Raw genomic sequence first — 27,678 nt, forward strand, 5'->3', positions numbered from 1 at the left:
ACATAACTTCCCGTTAGGTTATATTTTAAAGGGTAACTAGCGGATACCAGTAAGATCTAACCCGTTTGGATGCGTTATTATGAAGGGGGATAACTAATACCCCCATTGAAACCTGGTCCCACAGCTTCATCCCTCGTTTGGGAAGCGTGTCACTAGAAATTATGGTCGTGGCATTGTCTCTACCCTACTTTCGAATATTCTCCATAACGATTGTGGTCATTAATGTTATCAAAATGCTTTTATGGTTTAAATTTGGCTGTTAATTTTGTCACTTCCTTTTTTGTTAATGTCACTCCTCTGCAAGTATATTTTTGCATCAAAAATACACTTGCAGGGGAGTGCAAAAATACACTTGCAAGGGAGTGACGTTAACAAAAAAGGGAGTGGCAAAATCATTTCCCTTTTTTCCATCTTTTGCCTCAGTTGAACAAGAAGTTTATTGACTCATTTGCATCTTGTCATAGTGATTTTGGTACTTGGTGAATAAATCGACTAATTTGCATTTGCATTATGTCATATTGATTTGGGGATTCATTTGCATTCTGTCACAGTGATTTGGGGCCAGGTGAATGATCCTCATAAGATTATCAATCGTTTATTCTGCATAAGATTATCTCCATCATAGACTCATTTGCATTCTGTCATAGTGATTTGGGACTAGGTTGATGAACCTTTATAAGATTCTCAATCGTTTGTTTTGGTCGATTTAGAAAATATGATTCCATTTTTTAGTATTTCTATTTGTGGAGATTTGTTGTGAAATACGTAGTAGGTACAAGGAAATGATAATGGAGTACTATAGATTAACTGAAGCAGAAAATAGGATGAGTTGCTGCTATCTATCACTGCAGATGACCCACCAACGCACTCTCCAATTCACATTTCGCGCGCTCTGAAAGTATCACGTTCTTCCCGCTTTGATGGTTTCCATAACATCTACAATTTACTACGAGAATTTGTTTGCAGAATTTTAAGAATTTAAGAATCAAAGTTTGGCTCTGTTTCATGGTATGAGAATTTAAGATTTGAATTTGTTGACGTAGAGCACACCAATTGCCCAGATTTAAGTCGAGTTGAGAGCCGAGAGGGGTTAGAGAGAGAGAGAGAGTGTGCTTGCTGCTGGGAGAATGATTTTTAGAATGGGTAGGATAATGTGGTGGTGGTTATGATATTTGGCTTTACATTTGGCAAGTTAAAAATAGTCATAGATACTTAAATTTAGAGGGGCAATTATGATTTTTGTTTTTGTGACAGGGCTTTAAAAATGGAAGACACAAAATTGGTTCTCACTTTGTATATTAGGATTAGATTTGTATTATATTAGGTCCAAATTTCAGAATCAATCGTTCATCTCAATATGCGGAATTGAAAATATATTACTACTAACTTGTAACAAAAAGTGCCATCTTTAAGTGTGTTTATATATATATATATATATATATATATATATATATATTCCAATTTTGGGTTATATTATATTTTTCTCGTCGAGACGAATGATTAATCTAAATTTTTTTGGGGCCAAATCTAATAAAAATTCAGAGAAAATAATGATCATAAAAAAGACAGCACCAAAAAGACAGCAAAAAGTTAACTAAACCCTAAATTAGAAATTAGATTGTTAGTATTTCCTGCAGACGTAATTGTTGCTTAAAATAGATTCTCTTTTTCTTGAGACCCCTTTGTTAATCTCAACACTGTTGTGGACATAATTCTTATCCTATTCAAACTGCGGCCACACCGCATGCGATATTTTGGCATTGGCCACACCTCTCCAAGAGTATTTTTTTTTATAAATCAGGCGTTTAAGCCAATTTACCTGTAGCTCGACTAAATCAGGAGACTCAATTTCACTGTCCATTTAAAGAGAGCCCAATTAAAACCAGAGTAAATTTATCTCCATAGGAACTTACCCAAAAGGAGTTGATAACATCTGATTCGAATCATTTGATTGATTGATTGATTTATGACCCGATTATGTTGGCTTACAAAGGTTTAAATAGATTTTTTTTAGCCGTAATCCACTTCTAAAACAAATGGATCTCAAGATTCTCAACAAAGGAAGTCCAAATTAATATTATAGCATTTGAAACACTATAAGATTCTATATTTTGTCATTTGAAAGGTTCGCATAGCGCTTGTATCGGAATTGATAGCCTCGTATGAGTAGCATTGTCCCTTCAACTTGTATTAAGTTTAATATTTTTTCAGATTCTTTAAAAAATACTTCATTTCATCGGTCGTCATGATCTTCCACCTTTTAATGAGCACTAGTCGGATAGGTCCGCCAGCGATCCAATTTTTGGAACACTTCCATGTAGTAGTTGGAGGCAAATCACAAACTATAACAAATCATTCATATGAGTCCAAAGTGAAAACCAAATACTTACAACTTCTATAAGCAAGCACAGTCTACTACCCAAGAGGTGGGTTTGGTTAGTAAACTGTATAAGTAGAATAAACAAACAGAGAGACGGTGTGGAAGCATGCTACAGTAAAAAAATTGAATCTAACAAAGATGCAAAAGACCAACAAAACACACGAATCGAAGGAAAAAGTTAATTTAGAAGAACTCAGCTTGAGAGCAAAGAGAGAGTAAAAGGAGGAATCAGTCGAGTCCAGCCCTAATGGTCAGACCAATTTAATTCGAAAGAGATTTGAATTGAGTTTTGGAAAATTTACCTTCTCAATGTTGCGAAAGGAGAGAGAGAGAGAGAGAGAGAGAGAGAGAGAGAGAGAGAGAGTTGCTGGACTTGACCAATCTGCTTCTTCCCACTGCGTGTGAATATTTACAGGGTTCTAGAGACGACGTATTTGCGTTTGAGGCTGGGATTATTTTCTCCCGGACTTCCCTAATATCGGAGAAGAGGGTATTCAGGGGTGTTGCTGATGGCGAGGGTTTGAGGTGTCCATATCTTATAAGTTATACCCCCTAATCCCCCTCAAAAATTGACGAGAACACTCCTCCTTATCCCCTTCCCAACCCCCAATTTGCTGGGTGTTTTCGATTAAACAGAGGAAAACGAAAAAGAGAAGAAGAAGAAGAAGAACAGCAAATCAGAGAGAGGGAGGACAAACTAGACCAGGTCGTGAACGCACAGCAGATCGTTTTCTTCTTCTTCTTCTTCCATCGTACAGAAGATCTTTTTCTTCTGCCGCCGTTTTCGTTCTCGTTCTCTCTCTCTGCGTTAAATTAAGGCTCTGTTTGGAACATGTGGAAAGGAAAGGAAAAAAAAGGAAAATTAAAAAAAATTTCTTTCTATTGTTTGGTTTGAAGAGAAAGAGGGAAGAAAATAAGAATTTTAAGTGTATTGAATAGTAAATTTTTCCTTTTATTTTCCTCTCATTTTTCTTCTCTTTTATTTTTCTTTTCCTAGGTTCCAAACAGAGCCTAAGAGTAGCCGATAAGAACAAGGAAAAATTATCCCATGTGTTTCTTACAGGTGCTCTAAAAAACACAAAATTATACAGTTTATATATTAAAATATATGATTAAAAAATTAGGTGCTCTAATTTTCAATCCGTTTGAACCGATACGAAGATTTTATTTTGTCTGATCATTTTATTCTAAAGGCTCATAATTAATTTTTGACACTAGAGCTTTCGTTAGTTAGCCCTAAGAGATATTTGGTTCTACGACTTTCTTAGGGCTAATTAATGAGAGCCTTATAGTCAAAATTTAATTATGACCCCTTAAAATAAAATGATCAGAAAAAAAAAATATTCTCATCGATTCAAGTGGATTGAAGTTTGGAATACTTAACTTTTTTTGCTCAGCTTTCCCCGAACCAAACTTAACACACGAAATTATTAAAAAAAAAACTTTTAAAAAATGAATTTTAATTGTTTTTACTTATTCAATTGATTAATTTATTATTGAATTAAATTATTATTTCTTAATTACGAAAAAATGATTAATTTTTACAATTTTATATTAATCATAATGAATAATCTAACTTAACACTGCACAAGGGTAAAAAGGTCATTTGACAATTTTTTACATCATCCATCTCTCCTTATACCCCAATTTATATATCATCCAAACCAAATATTATTTAATCCCTCTTCTCTAATACCTCATCCAAACCAATCACTATTTAATACCCCCTCTATAAATGTGGATTATCTCTTATTAACTAATACCCCCTACTATCTTATCCCCTTATTAACTAATAACCCCAATTCTTTCCCCGCATCCAAACGGAAGATGATTGGTGAGTGTAGTTAGGTGTGTGAAAAATTAGGTGGAGAAAAATATAAGATAAATTTTTATAAATTTTTTTTTTTTTAAAGTCCTAATTTGGTGGACACAATAATTATTTTTTAACAGAAATAGTTGAATTAGGGTTATGAAAGTTGGGGGAAATAAAGTGAAGGAAAAGTTAGTTACGTGTAATAGTAATATTTAGGACTCTTTGATTCTATTTTAGAACTCACTAGTGGAGATGGGTGAGTCATATTTTACAACCAACAATAACTTTTAACAACTTTTTGATTCTAAAATCACCATATCCATCCATAGTCATTTTCCATCCCCATTGAATAACGTGTGACTCATACCATCAAAAGTCGTAAGCAATGAACAAAAAGTTGCAAAAAAAGTCGAATTATAAAAATGCATTACACGTGGACTATAAACATGTGATTTTATTTTGAAAAATGATAATGGCACTCCACTTTTTTTATGATGGCACTCCAAAATTTGTCTTTTAATGTAAAAATTATACATAGCAAAACACACTAAAAAAACAAATTTTAGAGCGTCGTCATAAAAAATTGGAGTGCCAAAATTACTTTCCTTTACTTTTATATACGAGAGACGCTTATTCATAACTACATTTAAAAGAAAAAGGGTCGAATAAAAGAAAAAGCGGCAAGGGACATTTCTACATAGACGAAGCAACAAGTTCTATTTCTGCTAACACCGCAATTTCCAAAGCCAGAGAATTGTCTGATATAGTCAATCGTTCAAATGTTAACCAAAGAGACTAAAATCATGAATCCAAGGAGTCTCTGAGTTTTATCGTTATGTCTCAATGATATCGCACATCTAAATAAGGCAATACATGATTTTTATTCCTTTGCGAAGGGATGAATAAAAGAAAAAAGAGGTAAGAAATAAGGTTTCGGCACCGGGGAGAATTTAACACCTTGGAAATAAACGTGATTCCCCAAAACTCCCAAGCTCTTGCAGCAGTCTGTCCGTCTCTAGTGCTTTTCATCTTCAAACTCGATTCTATTCGCCATTTGTGTGCCTATCAATTATGACAACCTGGTAAAGTGAATTTTACAGACTGTAACAGATTACGTAAAGAATAACATATAAAGCGCAGACCACAAAGCCGTTAAACATAACTGGTTTTTATAGCTAAAATACCACAGAAACAACATAATAACAAATGCTAAGGCATTTAAAAACTGAACTGGTGTTTCAGAGTATCCAGTGGCATATGAAACTTCCATTATTCTGAAGATCCTTGCAAGAGTGCACTCATAAAACCTCCTATGGGGATACTCTGGAGGACTCTGTCCGCGTTTCCAGAAAAACCAACGAAAGATCAGGTCAATGCCAGATTTTTATTTTTTATTTTCCGTACTTGGCCATTTTTTCCTTTTACTTTGTTTGCATGTACTAGATTCTACAATTCAATAAAGCAAAGTAGTAAATAAGAGTGAATATTTAGTTGGAAACAAGAAAAGCTGTAGACCAATGTTCTTCATGGCTATAGAAAAAATTGGAAAAGAATTATAGAGACGGTTAAAGGTGAAGCAAGAGAAAGAAAAGCATGCCTTATGGACTTTCAAGCCTTTCGATAAGTGGGTATAGGCACTCCCGACTCCTCTGTAAGTTTAGTGAAAGCACTTTGCAGCCTTCGAGTCACCGGTCCAACATGCCCATCGCCAATTATGCGACCATCAATCTTAACAACCTGCCAAAGGGAATAACACACGAATTATTAAGAGAAGTAACATTCTAATATACAAATAGGAATTAGCATCATAAAGAATTTTCTTCACAAACCACATACTTGTTATCTCTCTCTTTTTTTTTAACGGCAAAAGAGAAATTTTATTAATCTTTGAAAACAAATTACAAAGATTTAAAGGACCCTAAGCACGAGCTGGAGTAGGAGCATACCCACAAAGAAGGCACCTCCACACTGCGACAATCATATGCCGCCAGGACATACTTGTTATCTCAACAGCGCGATATATACAACATGATTCATTTCAAGTGTTGCAATACGCCATGCATATTTTATCGGGGCAAACACATACTACAACAATATATTCAGAGTTAAGGCCTAACCACATTCTAAGATAATGAGTTTTGTGAATTTCCATTAAGAGACCACGCTTAACTAAGTTTGACAATGATCTTTAACTTGATAATGCCCAAAAAGAAAATGATCTTAGCTTTAATGGGTTCAGGTTTGCTAAAAAAATATGGATGCAACATAATGCGTTTTCATGCTTGATAAACTCAAAGTTTCCATTGCTAACTCTATATGTGCTGGAAGAGAGCCCACCAAACTGCTTTCCCAGAACCAGTTGTGTACACCTCTCCAGTTTTTGTGGTTTTCCATTTTTGGTTTTTGTTTTCTTATTAACTTTGGTGATACTGTACAAGATTTTTGACAGAATGAACATACCGGGCTGAGTTCCCCCATTGTTCCTGTTGTCCAAACCTGCAGTAAAAAAAAACACGTGCTTAAAATGCAAAAGAAATCTGACCTGGCAGAAGCATTGGCATGAAGAAGAGAAGTACTCTCTTTTTTAAACAAGAAGAAAAATAATCTCAGGATACCATAAAATGCCAGCACTAGACTAAAACAACGCATGCATCCCACTCAATTTGAAAGAAATTGGATAGTGCCCTTAACAATGGGTATATTGGATCCCAGATACTGAAAAGATCAAATTCTTGAGTATTGAGAATGTAACAACGGGAACAAATTACCAGAACTTTAATGTGTTAGTGGTATTATCAATTCCTAATGCACAAGACCACCAAATTAATTAGTTAGAAGCTTAAGAACAACAAACGATTTAAAGTGTTAGAAGACAAGGCTAGGCTTGAAAAAGACTATGATAGACCGGTTTATATGCATAAATAGGCTGTTTTATGATCGCATCTCATTATGTCCGACACACTCACTGTCAGAGAATATTGTCAAAGTGGACCCACAAACAAGCTGCTAATGCACAATTGTCCTATCAATTGCCCAGCTGAACAGAAAATTTGGGTAAAAATGAGTAGAAATGATCAGCCTTTTTGCACCAACGTATGTCACAATATTGACAAGCATCAACGGACCCCGGGAGCAAATATCCAATTGTTAGATGGAGTAGATAATTGCCTTGTTAAACACTACAAGTCCTCGTGGACCAAGTCAATTACAGCAATTGCAAATTTAACCATTTTTAATGATAAAATGCCTCAAAAATCATGACTCGCGTTATAAGGATGTTCATAGAGAGACATTATGTTTGCTGAGCCTGCCCTCTATCAGAGTGCACATATAAGTATGTATGGATGTTGACCCCACCTAGATTAGGCTTAGGATAGCAGATCCCCCAAAGTTCAAATTATTCTCCTTAATTCCATCTTTCCGAATCAGTACATGACATTGAATTCCTTTTTGCTATTCCACCTTGTACTCATCCTCACTTTCCACAGAAATCGTTCGTGAAGCTAAATGAAAATGTATACTCTCTCTCTCTCTCTCTTTCGATCCCTCCCTCCCTCCCTCCCTCCCTCCTCTCTCTCTCTCTCTCTCTCTCTCTCTCTCTCTCTCTCTCTCTCTCTCTCTCTCTCTCTCTCTCTCGCGCTCTCGCACTCTCTCGAATGAGAGACACGGACAATATGGATTTGATGCTTAGACACTCACCCACACCCAACTTCATACCTGAGTCCATGCAACATTGACTATTTGACCAAGAATGCCATGATGAATAAAAATATATACCTCATCTGCAGTATGGAATTCTGATAGACTGACACGCCGCTCCTCTAAAATGATTCTTTCCTTTGCTACGAGGTCCATGACCTGAAAAACATAGAATAACCATCAAATACTAAACGGATGGAACTACCATACTGTTATGCTAAATTTCAGAATAAGCTTATTGACCAGTAGCATATTCGAAAGAAAAACTAATTGCCATATCTTATGTAGTTACTTGGTCCCGTTTTTCTTTTCACTTTGGTGGTGCAACTTTGTAAGGGAACACAATCATGGACCTATAAACCTTAAACTTTTCAAAAGTTACCCTTCAACTTTTTGATTGTTACGTTAATCCAAAAGATAAGGGGCAAAAGGGAATTGCACAACTTTCGGTCCATTAATTTTTCAAATTGATAAAATTTTTGGGACAATCAACAGCGAAAACGTAGACAAACAAATTGGGACGGAGGGAGTTACAATTTCAAGCTTTCACACCCTTCTTCACATGACCTTGTCTCACCGAAAACCAAACCAAACCGAGGCTTAAGTCCCAATCACTTGGGGTCAGCTACAAGAATCCGTTAACTTCGCTGAGTTTTGTTGAGCGCATTGTGTTCTGTGATATCCAAGAAACCTAGATCTTTTTGAACTACCCCCCTAAAGTCAATTTTGGTCTACCCATCCCCCCTTAGTGCTACCATATACCATAACCATCACTCCTCTAAATATCGCATCGTCAGATCTACAATAGACATGTCCAAACCACCTTTAGCTATACCGTATCGCTGATACCCCTACCATCTCACGAAGGTTTTTGTTTCTAAGTCTATCTCACAAAGTCTTACCATACATCCGTCACAATATTCTCATTTTAGCTACACTCATCTTACTCGCATGCTACTTCTTATTAGCCCAACACAGCGTGCCATATAACATGGCTGGCCGCTAGTCTTATAGCAGTACGGTAGAATTTTCTCTTCAACCTTGTGGGTATCCTGCGGTCACATAACACTCCCGAAGAACTCCGCCACTTGACCCATCCAATTTGTACTCAATGTGTCACATCCTCTGTAATTTTAGGCTAATGCTTGATATAACATGCCATTTAACATAGTTGGTCTTATAACTGGTTTTTTTCTGAGGCCAATACTGGATTTCAGATACTCAATAAATGGGAAATCAAGAAGATAGGAAGTAAGTCAACATAGATACATAATTCATACTGACTCTAACTTAAGACATTCTCAGCCATACTACCCACATGCATGTCTGAGAGAGGCAAAACTTTTGTAACCAGCTTTATCTTAAGGAATTGTACATCATGACACAGTTTCTCTGCAAGCACTTCCAGTTCACCAGTTAGTCCAGATGAGATCACAGAGACAAAGGTTGAGTCTTTACATATATCCCTAGCATATTTGTCCATTATTGTTCTTGCACTCCTAACAATGACCAGTTCACATTTAATTTCATCACTGAGAAACCTTCATTTGCATTTTTAGACCTATGACAACAGTATAACCGAACCAATCACTGCCTACACTGATAAGAGGAGAATCAGTGTGTTAAGTAGCAAATGTTTTTGGAATAATACAAACTTGTAGCAGCAACACTTCGGAGGGACCACTACTTTCGATACGAACATCAGTGTGTAGGGGTAAGATTTACAGTTTAAGAAATTAAGGATAAGCGTTCATAAAATTCTCAATTAAGTACATAAAATTCTTAATTAAGTGCATTAAGGGACACAAGAAAGATGGAGAGAAAAAAAAAGAGGAAAAGTTATATAAAAAAAATGAAAAACAGGAGAAAGAAACAGTGGTAAAAAAGATAGCTACATTTAGTTTGTGTAAAAAGGTTAGGTTGGAACTAGAATACATTTGGTTCAACTCCAAACTGACGCAAACTTGATATTGTAATCATTCCAATTGCATTAACTTACAATGAGTTAAAAAGGCTAATTGACATGCATTGGTTTGAAGAGGAACCAAAAATTCTTAAATAGAAGTTAGTACACTCCTTGAAAGGCCAAAGGAGAAAGGGAATAAAAAGAAGCCTTTCCATCATCACAAAGAACAAAATGTTACAGCATTTAATGAGCAAAGTATGTGAAACTTACAGTTGCTCGAGTTATGCCCGGAAGACAGTAATCAGCATGAGGTGTCACAACACGTCCTTTCTTCACTAAGAACTGCACTAAAAGGATAAATAATGTTCAATATCAAAATGACCATTGAACATATGCAGTGGAAGTACCGTGCATATTTTAGAAAAATGCTGTGCACATGGAACAAGCAAACAGCCCTTGTCATGATCTACCAATAATATGGTAACACTATTGAAGCAGGTGCACTCAGGCGGAAACACGAACAATATTTTTATTAGAAATTTTGCATGTTAGAGTAGTAGTTGAGTATATCAGCAAAGAAGTCAACTTTAGATACTCTTCCCTCAAAAGTCCATGGAGAAACGAATTCAACATGCATGCAACACCCTGGTTGGGCCTCATGGTAGTGCCTCCTCCATAGTGTCATAGCACTTCCATATGTATTGTCTAACGACAATTAAAGACTTGCTCATTTGTGGAAAAGCATGGGTATAGAAAAAAGCAGAAGCATGGCGTACAATGTTTGTAGCATTTGTTTCGGACACATAACCATCCTTATCAAGCATTATGGCATCATCAGCATTTGCATTATTCCCTTCTATCTGTCACACGAAAAGGTAATTCATTAGAGTAAGCATTGAAGGAGCGCTTACGTCACAAAGCGGTTGTCAATACAGCAGTTCCAATTTGGTAGTGTGCTGGATTTCAGTACACTTTTATAGACACTCCCATGTTCATGAATTTTAAGACATGCAACACAACCCAAAGACAAATAGTCAAATAGTGAGCCACAAGTAACAAGGTCCATAACATTAGAAAAAGTTAGATCAGAAAAAGATCCACAAACAAGCAGAAGTCTGCTTACAAAGGTTGATTAGCCATAACTGACTCAATACAAGGTAGAGAGAAGAGACCATGAAAATCAACCAGAAAATAACACTTCCATAAGACAAATAATATCTTGATTTTACTGGCTTCTGTAATGAGCCATACCTTCGCAAGGATGTTGTTGAGGAGGTTGTTGTGGTGAATTTTTGAATCCAAATTCTGACAAAGACAAACAAGATCTTGTTATTGCAATGGAAAAAGGAGGGTGCGAACCAACCATGCCTAATTGACTGCAACATAATTACATTCAGTCTACCATTATATCATTAACTGCACCAAAAAAACCTACATATTTAAAGGAAGAAGCTGTTTACTGAAACAAAAAGACATCAGTTTCTGCAACAATTTGAAGCAAGGTCACTGGCTAATACAAAATTTCACAGGAATGCATGAGACATGAAATTGAATTGAAAGAACAATGGAAGGTGTAGTAAGTGAAGGTTTAACATGAGTACGAAGGAATAAGCTTCAGAATGCCCATCGTTGACCTAGATTAATACCAGAACTCAACTGTAGAATGAAAGAATTCAAATTTCTAACACATTATGTTCAGAATAGAGTCGAAATATGGATATTTGCATTTTCAAAGTAATTTTCTGCCCGATATATATCCACCCACATGGATTCCAGAACTATATACAAGTGTAAGCATGCATGTGCATGTGTTTAAACCAAACCCTATAATGCCAACTCCTAGAAATTCTAATCTCACTGCAATAATTTATGAATAAGAATCTGACATCGAAAAATACAGAAACAATCGCAAAAACATAGAGAAGATTGAAAGATCCCAGCCATTTTTATACGTTATTTAGGTTCCCAAAATACAAATAGCAATTGAATATAGTGTAAACACCAAAAGAATCTTACATTCGGTGAATTACGCCGTGTAGTTGCGCTGACCAGAGTTATACCCTTAGTATTGTCATAGACAGGTGGCTTCCATTCAGCGAGAACTGCATTTTTACAAAACATACAATGATTGTACCATAAGAAAGTTGGTTGTAAGCATAAAGGGAAAAAATAAAAGGAGAAAGACGGTGCTCTGCATCTAAAAACAATAAAAGAAGAGAGAGCACAAAAATTGGAATAAAATTCTTGTTATTCATCTTTTTGACAACATCAACCTGACAAAGTATATATGTCACTACCAGCTCTTGCTACCATGATAGTTTCGCAGATAAGGATACTGGTAATTTGTCATCTCAAGTCACACCTGCTATCTCTTTCATATATTCTCAAGATAATAAAGATAAAACATGCTAGTGCTATTCACTCTGTCAAGGAAGTGAACTATGATTACACTGCCATAAGCTTTTCATAAATCCAGTGGTCGAAGTACGGTGTAATATGCTTACATTACTTCAGGATCCATGCTTTCATTCCTGATACTTCAGCAAGCTTAGATGCAAGATGCGCTGGCGGTTAAAACAATTCAGCAGGGATGCTCATTACAATTTCAGCTAGATTTCTTGCTCTATTTGGAAGTACAACCAATTGGATATTGAAAAATAAGGCGCTCCCCAAAACCCAATGACTTTACTAGCATTAATTTGTGGTCTCTGATACTAAAGAGTTTATTGGACTTCCTTGCGTTATGTTTGAGGTATAGCTTATATTTACGTGATTGTTACATCAACTACATCTAATCCATCATCTTTGCCTTCCAATAACGTGTTTTGATCCCTACAGGCTACAACCACCAATAACATTTTTGAGAGAGGACAAGGTGAGCAAGTCAGTTTAGAGAAAACACTACGTCAAATAATGCCACAATCTTTCCCTCCCAGTTGTTATTACATGTGCAAATGATAAGCAGAACATCGGATATGCAGTACAGAGATGAGTCTTAATATTATAATGGATGGCTCACCCCTTACAAGTTTAAGCTTTTAAGTGGGTCTGAGTTCATTCAGACCAAGTGATATGGTGCAGACTCTGCAGTTCCCCAGTAGATAAGGCCTTATGCATGTAAGGGTGGATCTAGACAGAGAACAATTTCCCAACAATGGTATCAAAGCCTGTGGTTGACGACCCAAGGGTGGACTCTCCTGGCCCTGGAAACCATGAGTGGGCTTGCATGGAGAACTTTCAATGGAGTGGGAAAAAAAATCAAAGAATTAAGAGGCCTCATTAAACGGTTGCAATTCGTCCAACAGTTCATATGTAAACATTCCAAAAATCCAAGGTAACTCTCGACGGAGCAATGGTGGAGGCGGACGGGTAAGCCTGTGGCAAGGTGAATCTAGATAGAGTGATGGATGGCTCTTGATTGATGGAGTAGGTTTGGTGGATAAGCCTAATTCAAAAATTGCGTTGGAGAATAACAAATCAGTATCAAGGGAGAGTTTGGATGCCAAGGGGATCAAGGCCCAATGAATGGAGCCCAATGTACGGTTACAAATGAGGGGGAGATTGTTAGGACACGTGTGACTGTCAAGTCCCACATCAGATGAATAGAATAAAGTTGAGTCATATTAAATTATCACATGGCTCACCACTTACAGGCTTAAGCTTTTAAGTGTGTTTGAGTTCGTTCGGCCCCAGTGATATGGTGCAGACTCTACAGTTTTTCCCCAATGGATTGGGCCTCATGAATTCAAGGGCAGATCAATAGTGAATACAAACTCCCAACACCAGTCCCAATACTCTCGCTCACGATTGACAAGGACCAGGACAATGATATGTCCTCTATGGATATGAGAAGTGGGGGAAAGGCCAAGTCTGGAGAGAGAAATATGGGAAATCCTTTGCACGATACAAAGAAATGAAGCAGCAGTATTGGGGAAACTAGTAGGTTGCTTTTTTATTGTCTCTCCCACGAAAGTCCAGTGAGCAGTCTGCATTTTATGTCCTTGTAACAATCAAAACAGCTCAAGCAGTTGTGCCTCTTGAAAACAAAGAAAGGCCACCCTGAAACACTCTAGTAGGAGCTTGATAACGGATGTAATCTCTCACTCTTAAAAAGAAAGAAACTAGTAAATAGTCACTTAATCAAATCACCTAGTAACCCATGCAATCATTCGTAACAAAAGTTCCATAGGAATGAACAGAAGCCGCCAAAGAAGACAACGTAGATTTTCTGGCACATCACTCAAAGATAGTTTTTATCTTTTGGGTCATCAACTCTGAAGTCCAAACTACTCTGCTTACAGGGATTTTGAATGTAGCGAACAAACTGCAGTTACATGCCAAGTTGAGATAAGGTGTGCAAGTTACCAATTAATGTGCATCCATAAAGGTTGAAAGATGGGCTCATCCCTGAAGTAACCTGAGCCAAAAAATATAGCAATAAAGAAAAAAGAATCACAAAATGTTATGGCGATGTGATACTAACTTTGTCGTAAAATCCGAATAGGATTTTCGACGCTTCCTCGTTACAATACGTGCACGTGAGTGTGTGTGTGTGTGTGTGTGTGAGAGAGAGAGAGAGAGAGAGATCAAAACCTTCTTGCCACGTGTCAGACTTAGCCGGATGTGTGCATTATCAAACATCCCATTTAGAATAAGAGTTTTGAATATGGCTTCCTTAACCTGCATTTTGCTCCCGAGAGTGACATGTTAAGACAAACAACCAAAAAAAGCTTCACAAATTATAGGCATCTAATAAACATATCGGGCATAGATATTTCTCAAATTGTTATGAGCCTCACCTCTTCACGAGTCGGTACATTATTAAAGGCCAGAGCTTTTGCTGAATCAAACAATCTGGTAATGCAAAATTCACCAATTATTATGGTTTTCTCATTAATAAAGACAAATCCAACATTGTTGCTCAGAGAGAGAGAGAGAGAGAGAGAGAGAGATTGTCACATACAAACTAGAGCAAAATGAAACAGAAGCTCAATTAACAGAATTTTGTTCCCGACAATCCAAATCATACTCTCCGAGAAAATACTATGGATTATAAAGGAACCCAATTGTTCTCTTCCAAATAACTAAAGAAGGCATCTCTGTACTCCATCCATATTTTGCACTGTGAACCTTTTCGATTTTGTTTCCGTAGCTGATGATTTTTAAACATGAATGAATTACAAAGTGTTTCTTACATTGGTATCAGTTATGTTTGTTTTGTATTGTTTTTTTGCATGCAGAAGTACATCATCAACGTTACATACTATGATAGATTCGAACTACAGGCGGGTGTGCCCTGGGAATGTGCCCGAACCAAGAATAATTATTGTCAAGCAAAATGGCTATCAGTCACTAACCTATCTAAATGCTCATCAAGCTTAAATATTTTCCCATCATAAACTCGAAGTCCTTCCCACACTGAATCACCACCTTGAACAACTGAATCAAGCACTGAAACCTTCAAAAACTTATAGAGTGAGCACAAGAACAACCAAAACACTGCATACCCAACAAAGAAGAAAGTTCAATTCTATTGAAAGCTTTCCACAATATTTATCCTTGTGTGACTCATGTAAAGGTACCTTTGCACTGTCACGGGGTAAAATCTCATCACCAACCCAAACAAGTAGCTTCTCGTTAGCAGGAACAGGAAGAATGGGACGAGGCAGTTGTGGTCCCAGAGAAGACTTCCCCCGTGTGTGGCGCCGAAGCATGTTATACAAAGGTAAACTTTGCTCCAGCAAGTCATACAAAGAAGACAGGAATGGCTGAAAATGTATATAAAATTTTCAAGGCATAAGCTAACTTGTCGCTATATTTTTTCTCAAGCATCAAAGATCCATCTCAAGTACCACAAAGAAAGAGTCCAAAGTGGTCCCGCATGACTTGTGCATGATGTGTCTGTGCATTTATTTGTGCATATACTACAAGCCAAGAGTGTTGTATTTGCACAGGAAACGTTCATCCAAGATTTTACTAGATGCACTCATGTTTGATCTTTATTGGCAACAAAAATGATAATTTAATAAAACAGAACAAATGTCCAAAAAAAAAAAAAAAAGGAACAGGGGGTCCACCAAAGAACACAATGAAAGAAGCAAAACTAAATAACTCCTCTAAGTCTAACTATAAACCACCCATCATTCTGAGTCTCTGGAAATAGAAAATAGCAGAATACCCAGACTAAGAAATTTCATAGCAACCATGATCATGATGCTTTCCAAATTGTGGTCTAATGTATCATACAATCTTATGCACAGATGCAGGAAACTGCAGTTTGGAGTATGTCACATTGAGATAAATAACGAAAATCGACCCCTACTTGGTTTGCATCCTACCTCATAAATATATGAAAACAACCAAACTCAAAATGCGATGACGACAGAACATGGAATCTCAGTTACAGTCTGAACTTGGAAAGGAAATAGCTCCATGTTAGAAGGTTTCTAGTTTCTACCACAAGATTATCGACTTGCATTTGACAGATGTGCAAGAAACATAACTAACACCAATACATGATCATCCAAACCAAAACATGAAAGGAGCTTAGGTTTTGACCTATTCGTCCTCTGTTAAACATTTTTCTGTTTCGAGATTCACTAAAGGTTAGAAACATGGAAATCTTTCCAATGAAATTCTGGCAATGTGAGAACATAGAAACTTAAGAATAAGTCGATACTAGTCAGGCATACTTATAGATAAGAATATAGGTATACAGAGTATAGACCGGCTAATAAGGTCTAACCCTAATGAAAAAGGCGTTTCAGCTAATTTAGTTCCTAAAAGAGTAGGAAAAATATAACTGTAGAGATCTGTCAAAAGTCACTTCAATCAGGAGATTATTTAAAACACCTATTTTCCTTTTTCAAAGGGGCAAAATCTGCAGTTGTGCTCTACTGTAACATACATACCGAAGGGTACTTCTTTGCTGGTGTAAATTCTGTTGATTTATGTACACTATCATACCACCAAGGAGCCCAAATTCCATCTATTGATTTCGGACCAGCTTCCCATCTGAAAATATTTGATTGATATTCGTTACTTCCATATTAATACCAAGAATTTAAATACCAAGAATTTAAAGGAAGATAAAGCTAAGTTTGGTTGCAAATTTAGATTGATCTTACAACTAAGAGCAACAATCATGTCTGTTCCTATCGAACCACGGGATGGTTGTCTAGATGCATTACACTACAGTTTCAGAGAAGATATAACTGTAATAACTCTTGTATTTACAAAGACGGTTTAAAGGAACCTTGGAAAAATGGGACGCCATTTGTCGAGGAAAATGTCATGCGAACCGAGACTGTCTGTTTCGTACTTACAGCTAATTTGATGCAGCATAGTGCATCCATGAAAACATTTAGCAAGGTAATGTATACCAGACTCCCAAGTCTCTCTCTGTCAATGGAAGATGAAAGTTTCTTATCTTCTGCATGCTTACCATCCCTGCACTCAGATGGCTCCATTATTTAACTAGGCCAAAAGTGTTCTCCCCAAGCACTGCATATGTATACCACACCACAAAGTACCATCTCCACTGACGTGAATTAGTGAAGGCAAGGATGAGAGGTGAAGTGTGAGGGGAACCTGACAAACCAGCGTCATAATGCAGGCTAATATGCAGGCGCACTTCAGAACATCAGAAACAAGTAGAGAGAGTGGCCCTTTATCTCTGATGAGAGTCGCAGCAGACATTCCCTATCCTTTCTGTTTCAAATAGAAATCGAAGGCAGGCCCTGCCAGCCTCCATGACAATCTGAAACTGCTTATCACCTTGTTTTGCCATTGCATGGTTCTTATTCAGTTACAGAGTATAGGAGTTGAATGACAAGTACCTCGCAAACTCTTGGACTTTAAAGGGCAGAATGTTTCAAATGCACATAAATAAAAGACATGGTCACTATTTCCATAAGAGTATGATATACGCAAGACAATTTTCAAATGGAACAGATTTACTGATAATCATTTACTCGATATTGGAGGATGTAGGTTAAGTAGCATTGATCATCCCATATTGGGAGGTGTTTGTAAAGAGATTACTGGAATACACTCCTTGTTTGAGAGTGTTAGGACAGAAGATGAAGTCACTTATCCCTACACTCACATATGATTGCATTGCACTACATGATTGAATTAGGACACTCCGTTTTCCAAATTGCTTAAGATATAGTAAGCTGCCTTAGTTAAGCCCCATCTTACTTTCAAAAGCCCCATCTCACTTTCACTTTGACTTGTCAAAATACCTTCACAGATCTCAAGGTCCCCCGGACGGCAGCTCGAGCAGGCTAGGCCGACGGTTGGATTTGGCACTCAAATAGGAGCTTTGAGGCCTTAGAATAGTATGTGATTCTTCAACTTTCTAGGTCATGGGAAGGGGGCCAGACCAAGATTGTATTGATCCTCTACCCGCATGAAGTGGGCTTGACTTTGGCCCAGCAAAGGCGTCTATTGGATTTCTGAGGACACACCAGTAGCCGCTGCGGATGCCTGCCCAAAAGCCGCTTGAGAAGGACACTTGACTGATTGAGAGATTATGAAAACACTAGGTTTCGCTTGAAATCCATCTTTTTAGTCAATCCATGAATCAGTGTCAGAGTGCTTTTTCTCTAGTTTTCCTTTTAAATTCTCTACACATTGTCACATTGCATATCCATCCAAGGGCATTGTGCAACAGAGTCCATTGGAGTGGTGATCGGAGCAACGAGTTCCATTGATAACTATTGAACCAGAAGTGTCTGCGGATCAGAGCCACGAAAAGTGAAGAGCAAAGCAAAGAGGTTTTACAAAAGACTGGTATAACACTTGATTCATAGTGAATCATTTCGCTGACAGGATGCGCTCAACAATCTTCGCCAATTTTCACATAAAAATGTCGTTTTTTGCACTGTGCCTGTCTTTATATTCTCCACAACTGTGTGTGGACGCCTCACCATCCTTTAAGAATATTTACAAGCAATGAGACAATTAACTTGACAATCACTTTTAAAATTGATAAACTTCTACATGAACTTGATAAGTTCGCCCCCTTCAGACACTTGTTCAACCATTAGAACAGACAACACACTATAACAAAAGGAAATGCAGTCCAGATTGAACCAGTTATGAAAACAATAGGAAGGAGAAGAAAGAGCCAAAGATGAAACAGTAAACAGGACATAATCCTATAGAAGTTAGCGAAATAGGCAATCCTGGTGCAATGGGATTCACATAGCCACCCTATTTAAATGCATAAAGGCCTTACTGAAATAAACAACTCTGCAAGGAAAAAGCAAGTATATTTGACGCTGGTTGAAGACCATAAGAAGTTTTCCACTTGCTTGTTTCGATAAGAATGAATTTTTTTGCGAGTGCTTTCCCATGAAATCAAAAGTAGTGTCAGTGACATGTATATCATGTAGGCTACACAACTATTTCTAATTTTCGAATTAAATAGCATTGGCATACTTCAGCATTGCAGCTTGAAAAGGAATATCCAAATCTTGACAAAGCCATCGTAAAGCAGCCTGTACAACAGCAGAAGGATAAATGTCATCTTGAAAAAGCCAAAAATGTTAAATCCAACAATTTTCCCTGAAAAAGAACTGATAAAATAAAACAAGATATACATTCCTTTGTATAAGTAAGTTGTTTTGGGGAGATGTGGTATTCAACTTGGGTAGGTCTCCCACAGCTCACGTGAGCTCTATAATTTCAAATTCAAATGGTAGGAGGAAGTGACCAGATCTAGGAATAGTATCACCAAGCAACTTTGAGCTAACACTCCTACCAGTTATTTACCAAGCATTGACAGAGATGATCAAGTGAATTGCATACCCTCTCCCAACAAGCAATACTCTGTTAATGCTACATGGAATGCTATGAGACAAAGTGCTGGGAAAGTTCCTTGGAATTCCATAGTATGGTACCATAGAGATGTCCCTAAATGGGCCTTTATTTGCAGGTTGTGTTGTTTGGGCAAAGCTTGCTACAAAGGATAGACTTAGAAATGGGGGCATGAATATGGATGAAGCCTGTGGTTTATGTACTCAGCAGAATGAGTCGCATCAAAATCTTTTCTTTGAATATTATTTTTCTAGAGGCATTTGGAGCAACATTATTGGGAGGTGCATGTTTCAAAGAAGGCCCTGGGGGTTAGGGGTTTTGAGGGCTATAGCATTCTGTCGTCGTGATTCTTTCATAACTTTCTTCTCATCTGAATTCTCTCATAACTAATTTCTATAAACTTGCACTTGCAGAGCTCTATACCAGGTGTGGTTGGAGAGAAATTCCAGGGTCTTTGGGAGAAGTACCAAGGATATGACCGGTGATCCTAGGAAGACAATGTTAGAGCTAGAGTTAGCTCTTGGAAGAACATTCCTTAATCACTGGAAAATGAAGGGCTGTGCAGAAATTGAAAATCCTTTCCTAGAATCTTAGGAAGAAAGTCCTGGCTATATATAGAGTCTGACTCTGTTGTTTCCTAGAGTCTGACTCTGTTGTTTGTTGTTTGTTTGGTTTGCTCTGTTGGCAGATCTTAGCTATGGCCTGCTGTTGTTTTGGGAGGTTTTCCCTGAGTTCATACATAATGTTGTTGGTTGGGTGGCTATAAGATACAATACTTGCCACTAGGAAAAAAACAGCGCAAGGTTAATTATACGGTGATCTTGGCTAGTCTAATAAAAGGGAAGGGGTGGTGCATTTCTTCCTTTTAGGCAAGTGGAATGAACTCCAAGATTTAAGATACAAGTGTCTTCTATCTTCTGTGAAACCACACCAAATCTTTTTGAATCTGAAATTAAAATAAGTGACTACCTCTGCCGTAAACAGATTCGGACCCTTTATTGGAAGAACTGTTCACATACAAGAAATGCCAAAACAATCCTTCTTGTTGCATAAAACAACCTGACCCATTAACAACAATTCTACATCCGTAGTGACCGTCGCAAGTCCGTGACAATGATTTTAAGCCACGAAACTAGTTTATTTAGTCTCAAAAGCCATCCCTAAATCACTAATGGCCTCCATTCCATTGTTAAAGCTTGCCAGCCCTCACGACTGTCCTAAATTCGCATGATGCCCTTCCCACTGTATTAAAGACACCAAGACACCAGCCACAAACAACAAGTAGCCAGATGAACCAACAATGAACAAAAATGTGGAGCGAGAAAAATGCTTGTAACTCGAAAAAGTTTGTACTGAACTACTGATGATTTCTACTCTGAGTCTTTGAACAGAAAAGGCAAAAGTAAAATGAGTTTTACTCTTTTTTGGTTACCAATGCAGAAAGAATTTGCAGTTATTTACATTTGTGCTCAAGGTCAATGTTGTGATAATGGAAATCAATAAAATATCAACCAGAGCAAGCAAACTCTATACAGAAGTAGCGTTCAGTCCCACGCTATATATAGGAAAAGGATAAATAACACAAAGAAATTACTGCACAAATAATCAGAGTTCGCTGAAAAGCTATACAAACCTCAGGATCTTCTCGAAGTTCTGCTACATCAATGATTGGTGGGGGCTTCCCCAAATCACAGAGCTCATTGTATATAGCTACCAAGTGTGCCAACCCTAGCTCAAGAAAGGATGGGCGCACAACCTTGTCAAAAGATAGCTGCCAATATGCAACAGTTTAAACATAAATCCGAGAAGTGATGAATACCGAAACCTATATATACACAAAGAACAGGGTGTGCTATTATTCCACCTATCAAGGTACAATCTCGAAGCTCCACTTAATTCACAGAGGCTCAGGTGCATAGCCTTAATATATTTTTGAATTTTGGGGAAAAAAAAACATCGATAGATATCAAACTAATACATATTTACAGATTCAGAAATAAATTATGAACTTAAGAACCTCAACATGCAAGATAAGTAACGAGTAGCTGTTACAGAAACAACTTACCAGTACCTCGAGTGGGTTCCGTATTAATATGAAGTGCTTTCCTCTTTTCATCAACTCATCTGACAAACCAGGCACCCGTTGTTTTGATATATGCTGTAAAGAGTAACAATACCAAGAGATGTTGTGAAATGATGTAATTTCAAAACTGAATCAGTGCCTCCAGCAAACATTAGCATACTGAGATGATTACAACTTTTCCGGATGCAAGAAGTTAAATGTAAGTTTGGGGATGTACGAGCTGTGGTAAGAGAAAAGAAAGAAAAGGAAAGCAATGAGATGAGGAAAACTATTTTTCTTTGTAGTTAAGAAAATAATATATGCTTGTTCGCTTTTGAATTCTTCTCTGCACATGAATATAGAAAAAGGAGAATCAATCTCTAAAAATATTTCAAATGTACTTGCCTCATATTTTCTTTTAAACACAAATACAATATCCTTAGTAATTTTCTTTTCCTTCTTCCCTCAGCAAATCCGTGAATGTAAAGCAGGATATGTAGTCCATGGATGGGCAAACATGAACAATTCTACACTTTGACAAAATCATTCCTACGCATGTTTTTACTGGAAGAGAAAATTAGCAGATTTGCCATTGAGTCATGATAAACTTGAGCAATCTTACAGTAATCATAAAAAAGCTTACTATTACCTTACAGAAGCGATATTTCTTTACTCCTGGACCAAAAATAACATCTTTCACAACCTTATTCCCATCGGCTTCCTAGAATTCACACAATCAACTTCAAACATAAGCTGAGTTTATGAAAGCAAGAAAACAATAGTAGAAGAAAATACAAGAAACAAGAATAACAGTATATGAAAACCTAATATTTCAATGCACCAGAATAGAGCATGTACCGGTAGGTCCGGTAAAGCTGGTCAGACCAAGCCAACAGGTTGAAAAACTTATGGCAACATGCTAACAGGTTCAGAAAGTGAACTACCTTCCCCATTAATGAAAACTCATTTGTTCAGCGTTGCACAACTTGCGACACTATTTCCTTGGAGGAAAATTCGAGTCAATCAGCAGGCATAATAGCTAGATCCTATTTTGTTATTGAATGTAATGAAATTCTTTCAGGAAAAGTAATCAATACAAAGGTACTGCTTTCTTGAGATATTTCAAAAACCATTGACTAAAGCTACTTTATTCGTTCTCTTGACAAACGTTTTGGGAGAAAACAAATAATAGGATCACTTCAGCTGGACTGAGAAAAATGCAATCAAGCTTCCGAAAAATGAATTGAGAAGGTTGCTATATAGACAGTGACGATTCATCTACCTACCATTTTTGATAGAACTTCGTCTCTGTAAGGCCTTTCAACTCCTGTTACACGGAGAAAGTTCGCGTACAAGGGTTCATCAAGTACTTCTATATCATCTCTCTGCAGAAACCACTCAAGATATGAGGAAGAAAAAATGACAAATCAAGAAACAAAGCAGTATAGAATCACCACAAAATAAACGTAGTCTTTGGTTTGTTTCCTCCACTAGAAAACTCAGAAACCTAAGAAGTCAATATCCCAGTCTCCAGCGCCAGATAAAACTATTATCATGAAGCACTCCAAATAAAACTGCCCAAAAAAAAAATCATTACCAAACTTGCCCATTTATCCAATATGACAAGCAACAAACGTTCTTTTCATGGTTTTCCATACCATACATATCCAAATTAGTGGTGCAAAGAAAAAAGAAGTTATCATCTATAAAAAGATATTTTCATACAATAAAGCATTGAGAAAATTATCTTATAATTATTTACCACAAGAACAAGTATAAAGAATTCTAGTTTTTTGGAGGAGTACACTCTAAAATTCAAAGAGGATAAAAGAATTTTAAAACTTAGGGGGCATTTTATATGTATTATCAAAATCTTCACATTCCTAGGGGTGCAATGGGCCATGGCCACCCTTGGCACCCCTCCGCCCTGTGTCCCTCTTTGAATATATTGGCTTCAGAAAAAATAAGGATTTTCAATCAACTCTTCTACCTAAATCCATACATTTGAAGACCAAAACAGTTGGGCTTCTAAAGAAGGTTACACAAAGCAGATAAATATAGTTCTCAGAACTTCACGGTCGAAACCTATAAAGCACAGACTCGCCAGGATATGCTTTGCACGAATTACTATTCGTATTAACTTAATCAATAATACCTGGACATGTTTGGACAAACTTGTAGAGAGGTGTCTTGTGCCAAGGCTCATTTCAACAAGAGTCAGATAAATGCTTATCATGCATTTTCATACGCTATTGATTTCCACATGCAGCAGTTTATTGATGAGCTTTGTGAGTCGCTATCCTTTGCTGCGTTAATATTTCAGTGCCTAGTATTCTTCTTTGTAGATATTACTTTTTGCAGAAAAGGCTTCTGTTTTACTCTAATTAGAATTGTTATTTTTATTTGCAGTGGTTTGTGTCTGTTATTATATCTATACCACATACCATGGAGACGTAGTCCTCTTTCGAAAACTACCATGGAGACGAAGTCCTCTATTGAAAACTATGTAACATCAATTTCATTGCCAAAATTCTCCTTAAAAATGCTACAGATCAGTTTCTCAACTTATCTACAGTCTATACAACCGCATTTCTGTCACTCTTTATCCCTTTTCATTCCTCCAACCTACTTCAATTAGGACTTGATCCTCTGATATTCTCATTTTTGTCATTGGATTTTTTTAATCTTTAATGCGGAAAAATTATGAACTCTATATGTATACGTATATAAATAAATTTGTGTATGTATTTGACGTATCTCCCAACGTGTTTGTGTCTTAGTTTTTGAAAAAAATCACATATCTGCATATCATTTTGTGGCATGTGTCTGTGTCTCGTATCTGTGCTTCTTAGCCATGTTGTATCCTAGTGTGATTTTTTACTATCACCAGAGACGTTGCATATGCCTCGCTGTTGTTAAACCAAAAAGGGATTCCCTCTTTCGTGAGCCAAAACTATCATGTTTTTCGTCTTGGGAAATTTTTTTGTCATGACTTATGGTCTCAACCTAAGAAGCACGGGCAACCATAGCGAGTAGGTTTTTCTTCCAAAAATAGAGAATTTAACACTTCAGAATTTGTTTACCCGTTTACAAATTACACAATTGGATGTGCAGAAATTCCAAAGAAATAAGAGAAATCATAACTTGCACAATTTGTGGGAAAAAAGTTCCGGTCTCTCTTAAAACACATGAATTCCATTCATTTACTCAGGACAGGTTAATATAGCTAATTCAATTTGGGCAATGTAACTGGCTTCACGTTCTAAACGAAACAAAATTAGTTTTAGAAAATTCAATATGCATTTGCTAAGCAACGGGACAATACACATGCACAAACACAAAAGACACATATAGTAGTATACTACTGTATACTCCCTCCGTCCCAAATTGGATGACAATTTTTGAAATCTGTGCCAATTTCAATTCCTTATATCTTTCAATATGAATCTCAAAAAATATGCAATATAGATCTTGTTTGATAGTTCTCGATTAGTTCTATTATACAAAGTTTTCAAATTCGTAAAAAACATTATAAATTGAAAGATATAAGCAATAAAAAATGGCACAAATTTCAAAAATTGTCATCCAATTTGGGACGGAGGGAGTAATACATTTGCAGTACAAGCTCATCTTATTACAACAGACAAAAGTAGTAACACATCAATTAACTTGCATATGAATTCAATCACCATCAATCATTGATTCAGATTAGAGCAATGCTAAAGACACATCCAAGTTTACATCCTCTTGCACAATTGAAGGCGAGAACACTATTGAGAGGGTCTCGCCATCCCTAGTGAAAGAGCATGTAAGAATGCACGTAAACTTGGAAGGTGTGCCTAGCATTATTTTCCAGATTCTGGGTACATTTCCGCTAAATTAAATGGACTATAAAGCCCATGTTTTCATGGATTTTTAGGCAAGTCATTCTCCTCGCATACATGACACAACTTGACATTGTGTAATCCATTTAGTTTAGCGGAAACACATCTTATATACAGCTATATACATACATATAAGTATATGGGTACACAGAGGTATGTATGTATACCTGAGCAAAAGAGTACATAACGCTGGTACTGAGAGATCTAGGAGCAGACCATGAGTGAATCACCTCTATCTCCGATTCCTGTTTCCCTTCCATTTCCCACTCCCTCCCCTGTTGTTTCGATTCGAGACGTCAATCTGTTTTTTGTGCAAAGGATTTGACCGAATAAGTGCATATGAATAATGTATTATATCTAACTATATACAAATCAAGATATACACGTAATATAGGCGATGCTGATTGTGACCGAGTAGTCACTGACTCACTCCTCAATACTATATGGCTTATCAACAATTCAGAGAAAAAATTTCGGAAAGTGAAAGTACACAGATACCCTCTCAATTATCACTTTTTCTCTATGGAAACTTTTTAATATTTAAAATTGTTCATACAGACCTCCTCAACTATTATCACTTTTTTTCTATGGGACTTTCTAATATTTAAAATTGTTCATACAGACCTTTCTAATATTTAAAATTGTTCATACAGACCTCCTCAACTATTATCACTTTTTTTCTATGGGACTTTCTAATATTTAAAATTGTTCATACAGACCTCCTCAACTATGACCGTTAAGTCGTTAACCAATTAACAATTTTTCTGTCAAAAAAACCGTTAAGATGAAAGAGTAAGTGTGGACAATTTTTATAGACGAGGGGGCAGTGTGAGCAATTTTTAAGAGGTAGATTCGTTATTTCTCTTTATTACGTAGTTAGCCTATTTTTTTATTTTATATAATTGAGGGAGTTTGTCTGGGCGATTTTAAATATTAAGGGTCTCTGTGTACTTTCATATGAAATTAATGATTAAGTTTTTCTTTAATGTGCTACTACCATCAACACAATTTTAAAAAGGAGATCCGTTAAATCTCCGAGCAACTCCAATCAAATTCTTCATTACGAAATGATCAATATATCATTCTATATACAAAAAGTGAATAAAAATGTTAGTATTCTCTCGATCTCCAACCACATTTCTTTGTTTTTGTTTTCATTTTTTGAATAACACGCTCAAAAGTCAAAAGTTAATCGTATCTTATTTTCTTTCTAAAATTCGAAATATCGATTTTCTAGCATTTACCAAATAATGGGTTATATTTTAAAGATATTTTTAATATCTTTTCAGAAGTACTAATTTTATATCATAATGTTAAAAATTATGCGTCATTTACTTTGTAAATATGTATGGAGAACATTTTTCAAATTATGGAGGACTCTCTATCTAAAGAAGGCAAATAAAGCCTGTTTGTAGTGCTACAGATTTTTATTTTGAAGATTTGAAGAAATGAAAGCTTGGTTGGAGATGCTCTTACGATGTTATCTTATCATTATTTACGAATGTTATTTTCATGATTTAATTATTATTTTTATCTTCGAATCAAAACAATAAAAACCAAAGATCATTGTTGCGATGAATTCAGAGCTACTAAGTTTAATGCCGAATTCAACACAATCATTATTATATTAAGATTTATCAGAACATTTGCCTAATTACTAATTAGTGGAGCAGTGTGGTGGTCATTTGTGTCAAATTTCCCAAGATGACGAAAGATTTTCATCAAGGTACTCTATTGTATCAACAGAAAGTCTGTGAAGCACAGATGTTGCGTAGATCTTTTTGTGGGCCTACTTTGGATCCGGTAAAGATGATATAAACCACTCATTTTTCTTTAAATTTTTTTATGGGTTACCGTAAAATATTATTTCAATCGGATATCTGTGAGGGCTTTTTTTAAATTTGTAGGACGAATCTGAGTGGTTTTCCCTACGAAATCCAAAAAAGCCCTTACCGATACAGATTGAGCTGATTTTTTTTTTCAAAAACTCTTAAAAAATTATTTTGACAAAAAATGAGACGTTCAGATCATTTTATTTTTTTCAAAAACTTATAAAAAAATATTTTAACAAAATGAGCCGTTTGGATCATTTTTGCAAAACCCAAGGTG

General features: G+C 36.5%; 1 protein-coding gene across 3 annotated transcripts; it reads right to left on the bottom strand.

Moving 5' to 3' along the window:
- Nucleotides 1-4,891: 4,891 nt before the first annotated feature.
- Nucleotides 4,892-25,993, bottom strand: LOC131327351 (branched-chain-amino-acid aminotransferase-like protein 2). Of its 3 annotated transcripts, none has more exons than XM_058360464.1 (19): nucleotides 25,737-25,993; nucleotides 22,972-23,070; nucleotides 22,335-22,406; nucleotides 21,689-21,781; nucleotides 21,257-21,394; nucleotides 19,246-19,304; nucleotides 16,710-16,812; nucleotides 15,381-15,566; nucleotides 15,156-15,256; nucleotides 14,598-14,652; nucleotides 14,392-14,478; nucleotides 14,164-14,215; nucleotides 11,815-11,900; nucleotides 11,050-11,103; nucleotides 10,575-10,658; nucleotides 10,069-10,140; nucleotides 7,971-8,051; nucleotides 6,654-6,689; nucleotides 4,892-5,930 (listed from the first exon to the last, which is right to left on the bottom strand). In XM_058360464.1, exons 1-19 carry the CDS (start codon nucleotides 25,827-25,829, stop codon nucleotides 5,802-5,804), a joined length of 1,680 nt encoding a protein of 559 aa, XP_058216447.1. In that variant the 5' UTR covers nucleotides 25,830-25,993; the 3' UTR covers nucleotides 4,892-5,801. The 3 variants fall into 3 exon arrangements, 2 of the variants coding, with proteins under 2 accessions (XP_058216447.1, XP_058216448.1); XM_058360465.1 differs by having other exon boundaries at nucleotides 21,695-21,781; nucleotides 25,737-25,987; XR_009200274.1 differs by lacking the exons at nucleotides 4,892-5,930; nucleotides 6,654-6,689 and having other exon boundaries at nucleotides 7,982-8,051; nucleotides 10,069-10,145; nucleotides 25,737-25,976.
- Between the last annotated feature and the right edge of the window lie 1,685 nt (nucleotides 25,994-27,678).

This window comes from Rhododendron vialii, chromosome 5a, assembly GCF_030253575.1.
Source record: "Rhododendron vialii isolate Sample 1 chromosome 5a, ASM3025357v1".
Lineage (NCBI taxonomy): Eukaryota > Viridiplantae > Streptophyta > Magnoliopsida > Ericales > Ericaceae > Rhododendron > Rhododendron vialii.